Source organism: Protopterus annectens, chromosome 13.part0 (assembly GCF_019279795.1).
Source record: "Protopterus annectens isolate FY-2018-M chromosome 13.part0, PAN1.0, whole genome shotgun sequence".
Lineage (NCBI taxonomy): Eukaryota > Metazoa > Chordata > Ceratodontiformes > Protopteridae > Protopterus > Protopterus annectens.
Genome location: NC_056747.1, coordinates 540,951,002 through 540,972,149, shown reverse-complemented (window position 1 = coordinate 540,972,149; position 21,148 = coordinate 540,951,002). Strand labels below are relative to the sequence as shown.

Here is a 21,148-nt window from a genome sequence, read left to right as displayed (position 1 = left end):
TCATCTGGTATCGTAATTAGGAATGATGCATCTGAAAAGCACTTTCAGGTTCAAGATTAATCAGGCATACTGACGGCTAAACAAATGATATTAACATTCTGTTTGTTTTAGTAGGGGCAGTATGGTAGCACTGGGATAAAAAGTATTCTAGTTTAATTTTTAAAGGATTCATGCACAGATTTTGGTGAGATATATGTCTTCATCATGGCATCCCTTGAGAGAAGGGGAAAACAGACTAATCAGTATAGGATACAAAAAAACAAAAAGACTAAGAGAAAATGATACTTTTAGAGTTTTCATTTTCCAACTTTAGAAATTGGAAGAATGAGTTCTGCATCATTGCAGAGTTCTCTGATAATGCTCTAGTATGAGAAAAATAACCTTCTTATAGCAATGATCAGATGTAAGTGCCTTGCTTTAACACAGAGAATTACACATATGAATCTACTCATTGGCACACTGTTATGTGTGTAAGAAATGAATGTCTCGAAATCTATTTGAAGAAAGGAAAGACTCAAAGTAGGGTTGTGAAATGATTGCAGTAAGAGAAGAGTGATATTAGTGATTTGCAATTAAAAATGATACTCATAACATATAATGAAAACAGACATTGAGAAGGAATAGGCAAGGGATTGGTGGTGCATACTAGCAAGATGATTCTCCAACTGTGCTTTCCCAGACTTCTGTTTTTAAACTCCCCTGCCTCCCGCACCCTCCCACCCACATGGGCCATGAATTTTTCAGAAAAGTGGGAAATAGTTTTAAATATTCCAGGCTAAATAATTATAGTCAACTGCATCTGCTTGACAAAGAAAAATAGGCACTCATAATATAAGGATCAGGTTCATCACCCACACTCGCAAATACCTACATCCATATACTTACATATACTGTTCCATATACTTACATATACTGCGGATAACAGGGAGATAGAAAGCAGTACAGCAGATCAGTTCCGTGGTACTTGTAGCACTAGTGTTTTGGACGGTAGTATAAGGATTTTGACAGCTTAGATTTATTAAAACAAATTTTAGTAGTAGAATCAGTGGAAGAAAAGGGGCAGACTGTATAGTGCTGAACTTAACTAAATATCACTGAACATAATATCCAGGCTATTTAGGTATAAAGTAAAGAAAAGCCTTATAGGAACCTATAGGTGGTGAAGGACCAAACTAGCCAGACCTGGGCCCCTCTATATGTGGGGTTACTAGGTCCGTATAAGCTGAGTTATGAAAACTAAGGAGTTGTGATGTCCCAGTTGTCTTGGGAGTCTATCATTCCCTAGCAGCATCAGTATATGGTACTGCATCTGCATCCTCAGGCTTCCTCACCGGCCCTACACATGTCTCATATTGAGTCTGGTGAGGCTAAGGTGGATTGCTGTGGGAAACTATAGCAAAAAATATATTTTCTTAGCAATAAGAAGTATTTAACTCTAATATATGGCTTTATTGCCTGACTGTGATTCTCTGTGATTCACCAAAAAAATCTAGAAAAGCTTAAGAGGGATAGGGCAAAAATATTAGGCAAAATCATGGATGCTCAGCAAAATCAGGGACAGCTTTGAGGTATGGTTAGCAAGTATAAAATAAAGGGCTTAAGCACAAATGGCTTCAAAAGCTGTTAAAACTGTGTTCTGCCACACTCTGTTTATAAGTGTGGCACAGATGAAGTTCTAACAGCATTTTGCAAGCTTTTTATCTCCTGTTGATGTTCTTTGCTGACCCGCACAACCCACTGCTAGTCCCTAGAGAAAGATCCAGTCTTACCAGTGCTTCAGCTTCCTTAACAATCTTTTGTTAAGCACCCCTTAAGAACTGTTAAGATTGGGTCTCACTCTAGGAAAATGCTTAACATATTTATCTTTTATCCCGTTTTGGGACATAATTGCAGCACTCCATACTACAAAGGTTTAAGTGTCTTTCTTATATGTTATTTCACAAAGGTGCCTTTAACAACTTGTTTTTCTTGGCAGAGGAGACTAGTATAGTGATAACTGTAGGTTCACTCTACTACAGGGAAGGCCACTGTGATGGTGGGCTTCCAGTGATTGGTTCACAGTTGTGTTTACTGCTTGAAAGTTGTATACTGATAGGTTTTACGGAGCTGGATTACTGAAAAGGTGGGCACCTCCCCAGACACATGCTTTGTATTGTATTAATATCTTCAAGTTTTTACATTTGCTCTTTAATTTAAAAAGTGAAAGTTGTTTATTCATTTATGTACAGCTGTTGCCTGTTACTCACAGCCCTTACTGCTAATAGCATCATACAACTGGAGTCTGTCATGGTTTTCCACTACACAGTTTTACAACACAGAGTCACATGATTGCAACTTCATATACAAGGATAATGTGCACCATTTGTCTTCTGTAAGCCTATAACTGTCTGATCTGAAATGTTAGCATTTCACTTCTACATTAACAGATGTTGCCCGTACTTTCACCTTTCTACTCTTTGTACAAAATGTTGCTCTATAAACACAGTTTCACCCAGGTTTATAGCTATGTCTTTTTAAATGATGGCCTCTCATTTCTATATTCACAAATATGCATTATGGTGATAACAGGTTCCTCTGTGTATAGAAAACTCTGTTCTTATAGCACACATTTAAGCATACAGGTTTACAAATCTGGATCTATGTGTTACCTCTTATTTGTACAGGTTCTGTCATTAGTTTATAGGACAACAATTTCAGTCATCTATCTTTATAGCTCTTTATACCTATGAATTATTATTACTATAGCTTTAAACAAATATACAGGCTACTGCAAGGGGTAGCCTCCTGATGTACCTTATTGTCACCCCGTGTGTTACTTTAAAATAGGTTCCTGGCACAAATTCACAGCCATTGAATAAAAGGCTTATAGATGTTTATGAATGCATTTGCTGATACACTGAGAGGTGAAGGCAGTTTTAAAAGTTTACAGCACTAAAACTAACTATGAGTTACTGTGCCCAACAACTGGTATGCAAATTCAGGATAATTTATTAGTTAGAAATTCTCAGACACAGTGATCATGTTATGCAGTAAAACTACACTATTCAGGTCAAACTCAGTGGGAAGTAATGTGTTACTAGAAATAACCTATCATATAACAAGAATCAGGCACTTAAAAATTATACCACTCCTAGGGGGGAGACTGAAATACTCGGCTTTGCCTAATACTTTGACCTGTCCTAACAGAGATTTTATTAAATATAACATATTACATCATGTGTTACTGCTTAAGAAAGAGTGAATGGAAATATTATAGTTGTAAGTGATTATAATGGCAAAGTTCTATAAAAATGACATATATAAGCTGTTATGCTAAAAAGTTGAACCAGCAGGTTATTGCTGTGATAGATATCTCCTAATAACATCTGTTGTTAGATATACATTAGTGGTAACCCTGAAGATATACCACCATTTATATGTTTAAACTCTTGTGCTAACCCTGAATGTATACAACCATTTATACGTTTAAGCAGAATAAAAACATTATTAAGTAAGATTTTGGATAATTCATACCTGTTCCAGTGGGAAATCCAGGTAGTCCAGCTCCAGGAACACCTCCAATGCCAGCTCCTGTGCCAAATCCTGCAAGCAGTTATATTCAGTTACTTTTGGAATCAGGCTGGATTGATGTGCATAAAATGCGCAAAGACAACATACAAAGATAATAGCAAAATATAGGGAAGTAGGCTGTAGTGGCATATGGATACACAACACATGCACACAAACATGCATATGTACTCATGCACACACACACACAAATACACACAAACATTCACCTTCACTGTAATAGTAAGAATTTGATCACCAATATGAATATCAAGGGACATATGACCTGCTACACCACTGTCTCACTAATGCACGGGTGACACCAAATGACATGCAGTCACACCAGAGAAATGTAAAGTAAGACCCTTACTATATAGCAAAGTACATGTAGTCAAGGTGAAGGCAGTAGACATGATGTGCAAGCTGCAATTTTTACTGAAGTGCACTGATGGAAAAGTCACATGGCATGCAGACCTACTTATTGGCAACTATGGTTGTTACTGGTAGCTCCCTCTTAAAGCTATAGCTACAGTATTGTTGCTAAACATGTGTTAACATGTATTACAGCTCCCTTCATCTAATAGAAAGATGCAATAAAGATACAGAGTTTACAACAAAATGCACTGATTATAAATTGCTATATATACACTATGTGCATCTCATGATGTACAATAACAGTGAAATTTCAAGCATTTTACACATACCATTCAAGAAAAGCAGCAATTTCAAAATTGATAGGGTCTGTATACATTATGTATGGTCACTACATCATATTATTTTTTGTTCAGTCTCTCAAATCTTTAATATATAGATTTGAAGTAGGTTACTTTATTCTTAAATTTCAGGCGAGGTCAAGTAGAAAATATTATACACTGACAATGTTAACAATTGTTTGATGCTGTCAGTGGGATCAGGCTAAATAGAGATGGATAATAACCAATTAATATGTATAAAAGACTGCAAATCTGTAGTGAAAGCATAATGCTTTCTGGCATATTTTGGTTTTGCCAAATGATCAAGCACTGGAGGAGGGATGAGTGCAACATATGCTTTTTTTATTTGTGGAGGTGATAAACATGATGGGCATTCAACAACAGCTTTTACTGAAGTGCACTGATTCACAACTCACATGTCATGCAAGCTCACCAAATGGTAACTCCCACTTAAAGATACAGCTACATTCTTATTATAAATATATACTCAACACACACTCAGACACAAACACAGACTTACACACATCTAAATACAGGAAAATATTTCCATTAGACAAGAAATTATAGTTTTCCATCGTGTGCTGAGAACAGTTCTCCATTTGAAAAGGCTATTACTGGTGTATATAGTTTGTTGAATTACACTCTGAATTAAACTTCAGTCTGCCATCAGATTAAAAAATATGTTTTAATGATTAGCAACACAAGTAATGTTAGCTGTAGTTCATAAATTCATAAATTAAGACACAGACCATAGGGCAGTTTTCCACTGGAGTAAGGTAGGCCGTATCCCCCTGGAACAAAAACAGAAAACAAAATAGTCAGTAACTACATACAAACAGGGCGTATATTGTGACAACTATCACATTGTCTAATAATATCACCTCTATGGAATAACTAATTTACGAATGTACTTTAGATCTGACATGACAGCAGCAGTTTATAATAGAAAAAATTATGGTGCAAAGTATATATGACAGGGAACCAAGCTGCCTGATCAAACAAACAGTGTGGTAGTGTCTGTCTGATTACTTACATTTTGTGAGTGAACATAATTACTTTTGAAAAACTAAAATCAAAAGTATGAGCTGCTTAAAATAACAATCATATTTTCTATATTGTTAGTACTACTATTAATGCAACACCTCTTAGCTTGTCTCCTGAAACACCAGCTTGTAGATCTTAAAAGTCTAATAATAAAGGTGTGGAGCACAAAGTAGGTATGTTAATGAGATATCACGTAACTTACACATTTGGAAAACCCCCAGGTGACTGTTGCTGCTGCTTGCAGACTATTTACTGAACTTCCAGACAAATGTAAAAAGTATCTGCCTTATATCTAACATTACTGCAGTATTAAGCCAACATATCAACTATGGAATAGGCAGCTATATCATCTTATAGTAGACAAAGTCTCTTTCGTTCTTATTTTTGTTAACCTGCTCTGTTGCATTCAAATATGTGATAGAACTCTGCTGCTGATACCACAGTCTGAGCAGGTGTGTCCGAGATGAAGGAACCTAGCCTCTCTAAGGTCAAAGCTCTTTGCTCTCAGTGTATTACCTCACCCAAAGGAGAAAGGAGACTATAAGAAAGCAGAAGGCTTCCTCTTAAGATGACCCAGGCAGAGTGACTTCACTTCTAAAATACTAGTATGCAGGGAAGTATCATCACTATCATTTCAGAAGTCAGAAAGCTGCAGAGCTAGTTAAGCAAAACAGATGTTTCACTTTAAATAGCAGTAACGAAATTCCCAGGCAGACACTCTGGGGAAAGGGCTAGCTTAAATAGTAGTGGGTGAGTTTGTTGTAGTACACTGATACCTTCAAGTAAAGAAGACAGTATGTCTTCTGTTCCTTATTTTTTAGTATTATAACCTAAGACCTTTAAATAACAGTGCAGTTTAATGTTAAATTAACCTCGTATGAATTATTTCAAAGACAGCAGAACACACTTCCCATGATGCTTTGCATTACTGTATGTGTAGGTATTGTGTGCTACCGTGCACAGGTTTGCTTTGCCTAGGACACTTAAGTTACATATATATATGTACTACAACCTTACTACTTTTCTAACTTATCTATACTGTTCAACTTCTTGGATATTTACTTTTCCAACATCATCCTTTGCAAAAGGGCTAGTGGGTCCTAATTTAGCAGGGATATTTCCACCATTTTCATTTATGTTCAAAGATAACTTTTTATAAATGTAGATTATTTAATATTCTAAATGCGACTTATTATAAATGTACAATGACTTCTGGGGCTTCTGAGAAGGAATATTGCTGTTGCCATCCTGATTTCTTTCCTGAAAGCTCTGAGAGATGAAACCTCACTGATGTTTACTAAAGGAAGAATGCGGTTCTTGGCATAATGCTCCTTTTCCCTAATCTACCTGTCCCTATATTACTTCAACATGTTTGCCACCCAGCCTAACGCTGTGCACAAATGTATGCATTTGGTACCACAGATGACCACATATTGTGTTGCTGTCATTTTCAAATCTTTATTTTTTTATAAATATGCAATGTGCACTGCATCAGAAATTAAATGCCTGTCATGGTACCCTTTCCTGATTATTGCATTTTATGTTTGCAGCTTGCTTCTATAGACACATAATTGGTAAACAACACAAAAATAACATACCTTTTAAAACTTTTTGCTCCAGTGAACATTTTAGTGAATCATATTAGATACTATTGTAGTTTCAGAAGTGCAATGTCAGAGAATAAGAATGTTAATGTTTTGTTTGATTTCATGATTATAGTTTCAAGTGACATCCAGTCAGCAGAGGGGTAAAGGACATACTGATGTAAAATTGGGAAACTGGCTAAGAAGTATTGCATTTTGTCCATAATTAAGCTGTGGTAAATACATAGCAAGAAGAAGCTGTTGAAAGGACTCTGCGCCCCTCTTATGCTTGCCATATTATCTATTGCCTTGGCAGAATCAGAGATGCTCAGTATTTATTTTATGCATAAGTATTTATCTAAAATGTTAATTTTGATTATGAAAATTTCAAACTTCTATGAGAAATGGAAAGTTTTACATATGGAACTTAGGGAAAAGGAAGCACCCCTTCTTTCAGCCCTAAACTGGAAACATTTTGGGGACTTGTGGAAGAAATGTCTATCTTAACTTGTAGATATTTTCCAAACATTTCATGAATTTGCAGAAAATCAATCTGTTATCTACACAAGCTACTGAAACTGATTCTAAAGCTGATACAAATAGATTAATCTTTCTGCTGTTTAGAAACGTAGTCAAATGATCTCTGAAAATATGCCTCTAGAATGATTTCAAGATGAGCAGAATTTTTCCAGAGTTCAAAAAGAGAGGGGTGGTGATAGTGGGTAAGTCGTAGTGAGGTAAACAAGAAAGTTGTCCTACAGATTTCAGAAAAGAGGACCACTACCATTGAGAGAGAAGTTGCAGACACCTCAGTTATTTTACAGGAGTACACTGGGAGTTAGATGTACTGTGTAACTATCCAAATATGTCTAGTGACACCCAATAATGCCATTGCTTTACGCTACTAACATAACATGGGGAACAAAATGTAAGAGACACTCATGTGGCACTTATATGTATGAGGGTAGGGTGAAATAAAGAAATACATGAAAACAAAGCTATAAAGATTAGTCATTTCAGTTTTAACAACACAGATCTGTCCTCAGCTGCTCCTTACACTGTCAACAGAAGCAGATTATTTGGATTTTAGTTCATTTTAAAGGAAGCAAGTAAAGCAGTGCCATGACCACAACTTAAATAAACAAGAGAATCTGGACATCAGGTATTGCTACTTTAATGCAGAATGTAAAACATATTTTCCAATTTTTTTCATCTAGGCAAACAGTGTATTTTCATGAGACATATTTTTCCTTGGAAGAGCTGAGTTATAAGCAGACCCTATGCGTTCCTCACATGACTGCAATACTGTTACCATACATTCAATTGTTGACACAGCAATTACTGTTTCTCCTCTACAGCATAATCACTTATTTGTAAAACATATGGAAAAGCCCAATAAACGCACTTTCATATTTATTTGAACATCTGATATTTTGTCAAACATAATTTCATGATTAGAGTACTAATATTTGACAGTGTAAAATAACTTTGGGCTTCACTTGTACAGTTATTTTCTCTTCCCAAGTGTTCTCCTGTAATGATGGTGCACTTGACCAGTCAAATGTTTACCTGGTCTTACTCCATCTTTATTTTCCACTTGAATGTAGCTACTTGGGTTGTAAAGAATAGCTGGTTGCATTTCATTGCAGAGCAGGGACCAACATATACTGTATGTACCCACATAATACTTCCAGCATTTGATGCCTACACGAATAATTCTGTAAGATATATTATGCTACTTGGAACTTAACGTTCATCTCTGTAATTAGATAATGCTTATCAGTATTTCTCTGCTATATGTAAAGAGATGGTATTTGTGAGTGGCAGTGCAAGAGGAGAATTAAAAAGTAAAAGTATACCTAATGTTATTTACTTCTTTAACTTCCTAATGATTGCTGAAATTCAAGGTTCTGATGTTGATAAACTACCCCAACAGCTTCAAATGTACCTTTGTTGGTAGTGTTTATCGACAACCGTTTAGTCATCCTGACACATTACCCACCCCTGGGTGAAGGCTGCTAGTCAACCATATCTGGTATAATTCTGCCTACCAGCTGTCCCAGAAACATGCTGCCAACCAACTGCCTCATAGTCGTACTGCTAACCAACTGCCCTAAAACCATGCCTCTCACCAACTGCCGCATAGTCATGCTACTCACCATCTGCCCTAAAACCATGCTACTGACCATCTACCCTTCATCAATGCTACTGACCATCTGCCTTATAACCATGCTGCTGACCAGCTGCCCTAAAACCATGCTGCTGACCAGCTGCCCTGAAACCATTCTGCTCACCAACTGCTCCACAGTCATGCTTATTATCACATGCTGCAGAACCTTGCTTTTCATCGACATCCCATAGTTATGCTGCTCACCATGCAGTTCACTAACTGCTCTGAACCACTGACTTTATAAATCTATCAGCTTTCAATTTATAACCAACGCTTGACTAAAACCTGATTTGATGATCCCAGCTTTTTGAGTCCTAGCATAATAAAGATGGAAATTATTCTTCTGCATGACCCATGGCAGTGTCTGGAAGGGAGTTTCTCTGAACTAGGTTTGATGAGACATGTATGATGGCTTGGGAATCAAATGATGTGTGGCATGAGAAAACATTATATAATCCATACTTTAGACTTAAGGTTAAACAGTTAAAGAGACATGTAAATGTAGCAGCCTGAACCTTAGGGACCTATCCAGTATTGTTTTGCCTTTTTTCCTGTTTACATGCTACTGTCAGCTATTTAATTTACAAATCTTACACATTTTTATTTTATGTTTCCACTACCAAGGCAATATTAAATGCATTTCCATATATCAGTATTGTTCTGAAAATAACCCTTTCTGTAGGTGATCATTATTTATTCTATATATGCCTTAGCTTTCTACATTTGACATAATGTCCTTGTAGTCATGGGCTAGTTTTTCAAATCAGACACATACTCTTACATTGATTCAGTAGGTATGTTTCAAATTTCTCTCTCTCTATTAGCTTGCATGGTCAAAGATTGAAATGATTCTTTAAAAACCTCAACATCTGCATGAATCACCTTTCACTTGGTTTTATATCAAACCTGGCTCCACCTAAACAAGCATAAACTCATACTTCTTCTCTCCCTCTATATTCCCCCTGGCGACAATATCTCATTTCTTGAAGATCTTCTCTCCTGGGTCTCTATCAACATTACTCACGAAACCATAATCCTGGGGGACGTGAACATAAACTGGGCCACAATCCAATCTCCCACTAACTCACTCAATATTAACTTATATAACTTTACACAATTAATCAATTCCACTACCAGGCCTTCCAAGAACTCCATTACTGGAAGTACAATAGACTGGATTCTAGTATTCCATCCTCACTATATATCTGATAGTGGTATTCTCCCAGACCCACTAGCTGACCACTTCCCCACTTTTGCCCACCATCTCCGCTCTTCCATACAACTAACTCACACCTACATTTCCACTCGTTGCCTAAAGAACTTAATTCTGAAACCTTCTCAAATGCACTAAAAAGCACAAACTGGAACCCATTAACGACTCTTCCCCTAGATAATGCTCTCTCCTACTTTAACTCTACTTTCACAAACCTGCTCAACTCCTTTGCCCCTCTAAAACCAAAATGTATAAAAAGTAACCCTGTACCCTGGTTAACCAAAAGCACCTTAGCTACTATGCGACTCCGTGTCAAAGCCTGGACACATTACCATAAAAATAAAACCACTATCACCCTAAACAAATATAAAACACTACAAACACTACTAAAACACTACAAAATAAAGTCAAAAAACGTATTACCTCAGACCGCAAATCCTATTTCTCCACTCTCCAAACCAACCACACCACCAATCCCAAACTATTTTGGAAAGGAATCTCATCTCTCCTCAACCCAGGAAAATAAGAAAACCCTTGCCCCAACCCAGATGCCTCCGATATGGACTTGGCCACCCAGTTTAACTCATGGACTCCATTAGCAAGCTAACATCATCCTTCACCAACACCTCCACAAACTCTCCTCAGCATGCACCCATCCCTTCCTCCCCTAGCATTCCTTGCCCCCAACCTTCATCTTTCTCTATCAATCCCATCTCTATATTCACCATAAAAAACTTCTTCTAAAATTAAAACCTGGTTCCAATGCCCCTGATGAAATTCCCTCCTACTTCCTAAAAGTAGCCACAGAAGCCATTGCTCTCCCTATCAGTATACTAATTAATCGGTCTATCTCAGAAAGCCTGGAAAACAAACCGCAAATAAAATAAATAAATACAAATAAATAGAATTATATAATTAGGAAATTCTTCACTAAACTGTAGGCCACAGTCCACAAGCAAAGACGTATGGCTCTTTTTTGTCTTTATTATTTAATGTGTATTTTTTCACACATATTTTAATTTCTTATTAGTTTTAATTTTGTTGATATGGTCACTACTTATATAGACAGTGGAATGCTTTGACATGCATATTTTGTTTTTGTATAATGTCTATAGCCAAGTGTTTTAATATTTTTAAATAAATCAATAAGTAGTTTAATTAGTAATAAACAACTGTTATCTTCTTTCAAATTTAACTTCACAGAATTACATTTCCAAATCAAATACAGAGTATGTACAGTTTTCATTTTCTCCAAGTGCTGGCTTCTTTAAATGTCATAGGCATATTACCAGTTAAATTGAAGATCTTGTGTATCAAGCATAATGCTGAAACAGGCAAGCATAATTTTACAACTTTAATAAAAAATCCAAAGTTCAGAGAAGTAGCAGAAGTGTCAAACACAATGTCCATGATTTAGTAGTTGAGAACATGAAGATGCAACTTTGCCTAACAAGTAGAGCTAGCTAATATGAGGAGAGATTCAGAACTGTATAAAATATCAGCACAGGATAATAGTAATGAGTCTTCTCGAAGGCCGGTATTTCAAAAGCATCACAATCAAACTTATGAATCAGAGAATGTACAACAATTTCCTGGTTATAGTCTGCACCAGGAGATAAAGTTTTTAACATTTCAGCCTCACTACTCTAGAATAAACTTCCGGTGAAAGTCAAATTGTAGTCTGAAATATATTTTAAAATCATTAAATTAAATCTGTAATGGAAAAAGAAAGTAGTTATTCCTAAAGAAAAATCTTTGCTCTTTTTTACTTTTACCTTAGTACTTCTTACGTAACCCAGTTGCACTGTGCTGCTTGCTACAGCGCTGTTTCCCCTACCTTTTCTTGCTACTTAAGTATACCAGGTCCCTACACGACTACTCTTCTTCTCTTTTAGCCAAAGACTTGTTTGTGTTTGTGAATGTTGTTGTGTAGCTGTCTATACATGACATTCTCTGTTGAAGCACTGATCATCCTTTAATTTAAAAATGTTCCAAAATGTTTGCACCGAGTCTGACTACAATATGAGAGCATACCTGAAATTTTGAATGATTAAACAGTTTCTACAAATTGTGATGATGCCTATTTGGAATGTTAATTGTTTTGGTGAGATAAAAATAATGGAAGCTCATCTTGCTTAGTTAGGGAAAAAAAGTATACAAGGCAGCATTTGAATATATGATAAAATCGATCCATCCTTCCGCAACCCCTTTTCCCATTTTCACAGATGGGGTCAGGGAGTTACTTCAACAGTGACAATCCTCTAGAGCTAATGTTCACACTGCTGGGTGGCTAGTCCTGCTGCGATTGTTCTACAATACCACACATGCACATGCACACTCACACCTATGCCCAATTTACAGTGTCCAGTCCACATACTGTATATATTTGGAATGTGGGAGGTAACCAGATCACCCTGAGAAAACCCACAGAACCACAGGGAGAACATGCAGACTCCACACAGAAGGCACCCCAGCTGAGAATCGAACCAATAAACCTCCATATTAGTACTACTGAAATTATTAATGCATACCAGTGGAGCTGTCTGTGAATGAGTATGATAAAAGGAATGTTGCTTTTTATATAGGCTGTTGAATTTAACTGCTACCTCTAGCTGCTTAATTTGCAGTTTAAGTTAGCTGTATTCCCCACTCATATAATGGGTAAGGAGTTGGCTCTACATTTTCTATTCACTGTTCTCCAAATGAGTTTGCGTGAAAACTTAGTCTAGCCTACACCAACATTTTCTAGTTTAATAATTATTCCAGTTATATCATGTTAGCTATTTCACCTCACTATCCTATCAATACTATTGTCTTTTCTACCTCAGCTCCTTCCTCCCTCCCTCTCCTGACTCTTCTTCCTCACTTCATAAAGTGCAGTTTTCCCATCATCCCCTACTCCCTTTATAATAATTCACTGATTTCAATACCTAACTGCTATCATTACCAGTTCACCATGGATTTCTTATTCTAATATGTATTTTCACTATACTCTATAAACTACTTTTTACAAATCTGTTACGTAATCCCAGCCTTCTTCAGTATTATAAATTTGCTTCCTTGCCTACTGATGTGCCCTGCCTTTGCTCTTTCATCTTTTTCAATTCTCAGAATATCTCATCCATATACAAGACACCACTCTCAGTAAACACCACTGATGACATTATAACAAAACAAGGCTAAATTCTAATTCCAGGCAAATCTTTCATTGGGATACCAGCTATTCATCTGTAGAGCTTGGTAGACCTGTTGACTGAACTATTTCTTGTGTTTATCAATAAATCACTTCACTTTGGGATTTTAGTTGTATGTAGGTACCTTGGTCTGTTTGCCCTACCAGCTGGTATGAACTTTTCACTTATGACACAGCCCCAAACTTATTAACATACTATGCTGTCTATCCCTCCAGTCGGTTTGGATTCTCTTGAATGTTTCCAGAATTGAATAATGTCACTTAGATCACAAACTCATTATCTCAGTGGTGATGGCTGTTTAACATTTTTTTTTTTGTCCTTGTGGGTATCTCTTAAAAAAACACCTTGCTAAACTGTACCTTCATCAACTGTCTGACAGTCCTACTGGAACAAATCTATTAACTAAGAAACACTCACTTCTTCACACTGGATTCACTAGCAAATCCTTTAAAATACAAAATTTACATGTGCTTCCCCTTCCTTAGAGATCACGCCCCCATTATATTCAACCATACATTTCAACCTGTAAGTGCAAACAATCTGGACAGAGCCAAAAGTAGTTGGAGAAGAAAGGGCCAAAAGTAGTTGGAGAAGAAAGGGCCAAAAGTAGTTGGAGAAGAAAGGGCCAAAAGTAGTTGGAGAAGAAAGGGCCAAAAGTAGTTGGAGAAGAAAGGGCCAAAAGTATGGACAATTTTTAAATAGTGTTCTTATAAACTTAGAAAGTTGATATACTAAAAGGTTTTGCATTAACATGCATTTTTAAAGGATATGAAGTCTGAAACTCAAATGTCTGTTATTTTTTTGACATCAGTTGTTAATGATTTGCCAGAAAACCACAAATTATATGAGGGACAGACCAAAAATAAGAGGCAAAAATCGAGGACAGTTGAGGGGTATGTATTCAACAGGTCAAAAACATACCAAATGTTTCATCAGGCCTTATTACTTCTAAATGGAATTAGAGATTGGCATGACACTATATTGGCTATCTATATATCGGTCTACTTGTAATTATCAAAATTTCACTTACAGGAAAATTACATCCATGAGATGACTTTGCTGAAAACTTTATTTTAACAAAAATCTGGATCATCGGAGTTTTACAGCAGGAAACTAGCCACTTGGACACCACGGTGAACTTTGCCCTTTTCCCCACTATAGTGCAACCTCAGAGTTGGTATATTTAGTTAGGGGGGAGTGGGGGCATAGCCCCCACATGGGGATATTGGGGTCAAAGACCCCTACTTGGTGGTGCTTAATTTGCTTCCATTTGTTCCCTTTTTTGTGGTGGCCAAGTGGTTAGTTTCCTGGAGTAAAACTCCGGTGATTCAGATTTTTGTTAAAATAAAGTTTTCGGTGACGTTGTTGTGTGGATGTGATTTTCGGGTATGTGAAATTTCAATAATAACAGGTAGACCCCTATTTACACAGTGATCCCATGTTTAGTGGCATGAATGATAAAGTTACTGTAGTCATTTTCTTGCACCCCCCCACCCATCAATAACATTTAACTTGGTCATCTGTTATCTACATACTCAAGCCTTCTATACTTATTGGTACAAGAACCGCAGGTTGGTTCTGAGATTATTTATCTAATCATCACTTTAGTTAACACTTATTACTCATGCTCTTCTATTGACAGTATTAGATCTGATGTGGGACAAGGATCTATGCTTGGACTTCTTACCTTCATTTATATAAATTATTTCTCTAAGGACCTTAATGATATTTAACATAATTCTTTTTCCTGACTGTGTTGCAGTTACTACACATTCTGTATGTAATATAAACATAAAAAGCTCTTGAGAAAACAACTAGTTAAGTGTTAAAGCAACTAATCAAATTATAAGTCTGTGTTATTTGGTACCTCCCAAAATTTAAATAATGTTAACAAGTTCTGTCTTACTGGAAGCTTTGAAGGAGTAGACATTGTTCCATTTTCACACCATAGCACTACTCCAATATATATATATATATATATATATATATATATATATATATATATATATATATATATAGTTTAAGCGGTCGGATTGTGCATTCATTGCGCAGAAAAAAAGCTTGTATAGCTTATCGAAAATCAGCTGATTGCACATTGCCAGCTATTTTCTTGTGCAAGATCACATACAGTGGGGAGTGGGGAATTTGCCATGTGTTTGAGCAGGAATTGATTAAATAACAACATACTAAAACAGTGGCAGCTGACAAAGGTGGGAGATGTTTGTAGAGCAAAGACCTCTTTTATAAATGATCATCCTGTTTCTTTGCTGGTTGCATAATCATTAGGTAGATTTGCATAAAACCTAACTGAGCATTTTATGAACACAGAAATAAGCTGATATTTGCATATGATATTATAATTTGTATTGTTACTTTTTGCCTTGGCCCAGGTCATGAATGAAAATTGTTGATTTGTGATCGGGTTATCCACCCAGTTAACAAAGAAGCCAACAAATGACTAATAAATATAGTACTGTGTAATTTAATTTTCTGAATAGTTTTTGTATGCTTGTTATCCGACTGCTTATACTGCATCACTACTGCTTTTATTATGTTAAATTTGTTGTGCTGAATCGTTTAATATTATTACCTTCTAGGCCTTTCCTGAGAAAATGACACCTATTTTTTAGTGTGTCTTCTATGTAATTAACTGCTGAATAAGTACACTTTCCTAGGATCACTGCTTCCCCTATCAAATTGGAGCTATGCTAAATTCTAGTTACCTGAACCCCCCGCTACTTGCCATCTGTCATCTGACACCTCTTTGCTCATTTGTTCTTCTGAATTGAAGGTACAGATCAAATTCATTGGATTGTTGCTACTAGTTAAATGCATCTTGCTAATATCTGGCCATTGCTATTTTGTAATCTGCCTGGATTCATTGACAATCTGTCCCATTTTCTAAGTGAGTGTTTTTGTAAAGATTTTTTTCTGGAATACTGATGCAGAATAATTGACTTGATTAACCTGATTTCTATTTCACACGGACTTGTACTTGGAACCAGTATGCAATCTATTCCCTTTAGTTAGCATTGGTCGTCAAGAACTATAGGGCAATCACTACACAACTGCTGGTGCTGAGCCAGTAATCAACCACCCCTGAGGTGCCTTTTTCTGCAGCTAAGTATAATGTATAATAAAAGAATTACAGAATCATTATAAAAAGACACCAACAAGTAATACCAAAAAGAGAAAGAAGTAACATAAAATTAAACACAACTCCCCAGACTTAGCAGAAAAACTTTGGTGTTTCAGTGTTCTAAACCTTATTAACACATAGGATTCAAGTATCATGAGAATCAACCAGTTAGACATGAGAAGATGTGGTGACAAATGTGTTTTTACAAAAATTGTGTGGAAGGGAGATTACTGACAGATGTAAAGAACTACATTTCTTGCATGGAAATGTCGAGCAACTGAACAACTTAATGGAGAACGTGGTACAACCTCAACCATTAAGGACCATGACAATATGACAATGGAACATATATATATATATATATATATATATATATATATATATATATATATATATATATATATATATATCTGGTAACATGAAAGAGGAAAGGAAGCTGAGAATGATGTGATTCAAAAGTTAAGTCAGAGTTCAATGGGTTTGCTGAAAGAGGAAAGGAAGGAGAGTTGTATGTGACTGCCATGGTTAAGGATGAGTTTGATAGGTTAAGTTAAAGTTTAAAGGAAGTAAGGAATGATGGAATTGCCACAGTTAATGGTGGGTTTGGTAAGTTAGCCAAAACAGGAAAGGAAACAGGATGATGTGAGTGCAGTGGTTAATGATGGGCCTGAGATGAGCTGTAGGTAGCTTGGCATAACAGATGGCAATAGGGACCCAGTTAGAAAATCTGTAGGAAACAGCTAAAGATTCCTGTTATTATTTAACATGTTAGGTCTCTGTTGGCATTTTGTTTAACTTGATTACCAAGTTACCCAGTTAATTAGAAAAGAGGTGTGAAAACAAAGAACTATATATGTTAGAGGGAGTCCAAGCACCTAATTGACAGAAGCTCACATGGAAATGCCAAGATATTGACTTAAGTGGCCAGTGAAACCCTTATAACATTGGAAGAGTGGGCCAACAAGCATGGCTAGTAGGCTGCTGTATGACAACCCCAAAGATTCTACCTTAGCAGAAATGGAAATGGCTGGAAACATTAGTTTTCTACTTGTACCTGTGCATGCTTTATTTCATAAACTTTAAATGCCATTAGACTAAGCCACAGGCTGTATATATATCTTCCAAAGTTCATGGTACTGTGATATACAATTGTAAACTGAAAGGGGCTATTAATTTATAAATTTGTTTCTTTATGAAATGTCTGCCAACATTTCAATAAGCTATAACTTGGCCAGCTGTTATGCTAGACTGCTGAAGAACTGAAAGTCTGCCAGTGGAGGAAGGTTGTATGGACCTGCCAAACCTACAGACTTTTGGCTGTTTAACTTTGAGGTTACATAAAGTTAACGTCTTGCAATTTATTTGCCTGAAATGATGAATGATTTTTATAACATATTGGTAATTACAATGTAAAAATGCTTTGGAAGCTGCAGATACTGAATTTCTTGTGACAACTGATTTAGTAATTAGTGGTATGCAGCCATGAAATTTAAATATGGTAGTCTGTACTCCATTAAAAATATACATCTGCAAAACAAATTGTGGCTCTTCACAGGGTATGCCTCTACACATGAAATGTATTTAATATAAATGTTACCTTTAGGTAGCAATGTCTAAGCTGCTCATGTGTAATGCATCTCAGCTCAGAAGTGCTAACACCCATTTCAGAATAAAGGTGAACAGTGGAACTCACATGAGCCAGTAATGGTGTTGCCATAAGCCATGTGCAAAACAAATTTAGTAATGTCCAGTGTGAAAGTTTTTTTAACAATCCACATATGAAAACCAACTGCCAACAGCTACTCTCCCTTGTTCATTGAGTCTAACTGAGTGGCCGTAGCTTCCCTAGGGCTCACGTCGATCCAGGTATGGGGCTGGTGAAGAGATCAAGGATGCTGGTGCAGTATCAGAGTGCTGTGGGTTAGTAAGCAAGCACTAATTCTCAATCCACAGCAGCCTTGCAGGCCTCCCATGGCTGCCCTATGGCTGTCTTTTGGAGGTGCTTGCATGCTTCTGCATATATGCAAACTCCCCAATCAAGTGGCGCTTGCAGAACAGAGTTCACCAGGTTCTTCGTGCTGTTACTGCTACAAGCTAGGCTGCTTTCCTCCAACAAGTATGGGAGAACTGTTATTGGCTACTCACATCCCACTCCTCTATGCTATCTCTCCCTCCAGTGTTCCTGGCACTAGTCAAAAAGAGGTCATCTGTTAACCAATGACCACTCTAATACTGTGGCACTGAATCACTGAAGTGCTTGCTTTGGCCAAAGGTCACAGGGTTATTTGAGTTGAGCATTATAATAAACTACAATTGACCCTTTTTCTTGACCCCTTTCCTGCACCAGAATGGGCCCCAGTGTTTTCTTCCCCTTGCACAGTACCACAGTCCTATTCCCAAATGCAGCAGCAGGCAGCACTGGTTCTTTTCTTGCATTTTCTTTATATATCCATACCAAAACAGATTAGGGACTAATCCAGAAATAATCAGGGACAATTTTTGAAATTAGTAATATTAAGTTGAGACATTGAGAGAATAAGAGAATGTGAATTAATGTTTTTGTCGAGTGAAATAAGTCTTTTGTTCTAATTATCATAATTATTTGTTTAAATTAATTCATCATGTTTTCTCCAGAAGTCACCATTTTTAGGAGAAATTAAGAGGGACAGAACTAAACTTTGTGTCATATCAGAGATGTCACTGAAAATCAGAGACAGTCATGAGAATCTTACATGGTGCTCTTTGCTGGCTTGCACTTTCCCACCTTGATGGCACTGGAGTGTCTTTGTTTCTGCCTTGATTCTTTTTAACCTAACATTTGAGGAAAGATATTGGTTCAGCCTGTGAAACTGGTGTGACTCCATCCATGGGTTGGGAGAAGGTACATGTCCATGAGATCCAGACATGGTTTTGCTTAGATGAGAGCTCATTGCACCTCTGCCTCTGACCACAAGAGTTCAGCAGGGAAGCAGTTGCTGGTCACCAACCATTCTCAAGGTGGTGTTTGCATGCTTCAAGTCAGCCTGACGAAGATCATGCTGACCGAGTTCATGTACTGGCTATCAGGCTCATTCTGTAATTTATCTTTTTCTTTTAGGTAGTGCTAATTGTGTTGCCTATTATCTATGAATATGCATAATCCTAGGCTTTATATTACAAAATCGGTTCTTGAAGCTCTTGCTTCTGCCCTCCTATGCTAATGTTCTAGCTAAGTGAAAATTGCTCTTAAACAAAAATATATTTTAACATTGTAAAATTATCTCTGCTCTTTGTTCTTTAGTGATAACCTTATCTTACGGCTCTCATCTGCCATATTAAGGCATTATCTCAAATTCCTAATAGCTGCCTGAAATGCAGTACTATTGGAAGAACAGAACATCCTTAGTGGACTAGCAAGGCCGTGGCATTTCATAACCTGTAATTTGTGTCGGTCATCTGCTGTTATCCTTCTGCAGTATTTGAAATCTTAAACCTTTCCCTGGCCCTATTGTCATCATTATTCTATCAAATTACAACATTAGGAGTGTTTCTAGTCATGACACGCACATAGCCTCCTGCTCTCTGATTTATCAAGTTATGCCATGTTTGAAATTGTGTAGGAAGTAAATTGGCAGCTTCACTTTTTAAATGTAAAGCCCACTAATTACTAACTTTCACTCTGACCAAAGTTAAACTGCTTTCCGCCCAAAGTGTTTGCAGACTTTTAACCCATTTATTTCATTATCAATCTGTTTCTTCCTTTTACAAAAAATCACTATAATACCATCCATTACAGAAACATAAGGGAATTCACGTTCTGTAATTCTGGTGAGAAAACAGTGATGCAGGGAAATACCACAGCAATGTATTAAAATATTTTAATTGTGTACAAAAAAACAAGCTTAGTGCTAGTAACAGCTTTCAGATACTTGTCAGATGCATACTTTGGGATGTGAAGAAATGTGCGTGCAACTGGTTATAGCAAAGCATGAGTCCTGTTTCCAGAGGTGTGAAGCAAACCATACCTGCTGTAGTAACAGTAAACTGCAGGCATTATATTGCTGATGAAACTCCAGATATCTTGCTTATTAAAAATATTGATTGACTAGATGGGTTTTTGAGAATAATGTAGAACCTACTTTATCCAGACTGTTTTCAGAAGACACCCAAGAGTATAGTTCAAGAACGTAGTTTTAAACATTAAGAAGCAGAAATTCTACCTGACTGTTTTCTGTAATATGCACCAAAGAGAGATGCATGCAATAAAACATGAAGACATAAGAATTACAAAAGCATATGAATTGATTTATTCTATCTACAGACTGTTGTTTTCCATAGTGATTTTGCTTAGGTCAGTAGTTAGAATGACAGTGCTGTGAAACTATCACTTGAAAGCAAAACAGTGCAAATCCCAGGACATACAAGTGCAATCTGTCAGCCTTCCTTTACAAAAGCAGTTGGGGATCTGCAGCCCAGAGGCTGCACACATCTAAGTCTTGCAGCCATTTTATAAACAGTAACTTTTAAAGCACTTCTAGTCCCCTCGGGAATTTGTTTTAAATTTTGG

At 36.7% G+C, this 21,148-nt stretch overlaps 1 protein-coding gene across 17 annotated transcripts in view; it reads right to left on the bottom strand.

Annotated features, from left to right (window-relative positions):
• Nucleotides 1-21,148, bottom strand: part of ELN (elastin) — a 490,412-nt gene that overhangs the window by 184,144 nt on the left and 285,120 nt on the right. For all 17 annotated transcript variants that reach the window (XM_044054168.1, XM_044054169.1, XM_044054171.1 and 14 more), the window contains 2 exons: nt 5,009-5,050; nt 3,514-3,582 (listed from right to left, as the gene is read on the bottom strand). In XM_044054168.1, coding sequence (XP_043910103.1) covers nt 3,514-3,582; nt 5,009-5,050 — 111 coding nt within the window. The remainder of the gene's footprint in view (nt 1-3,513; nt 3,583-5,008; nt 5,051-21,148) is intronic.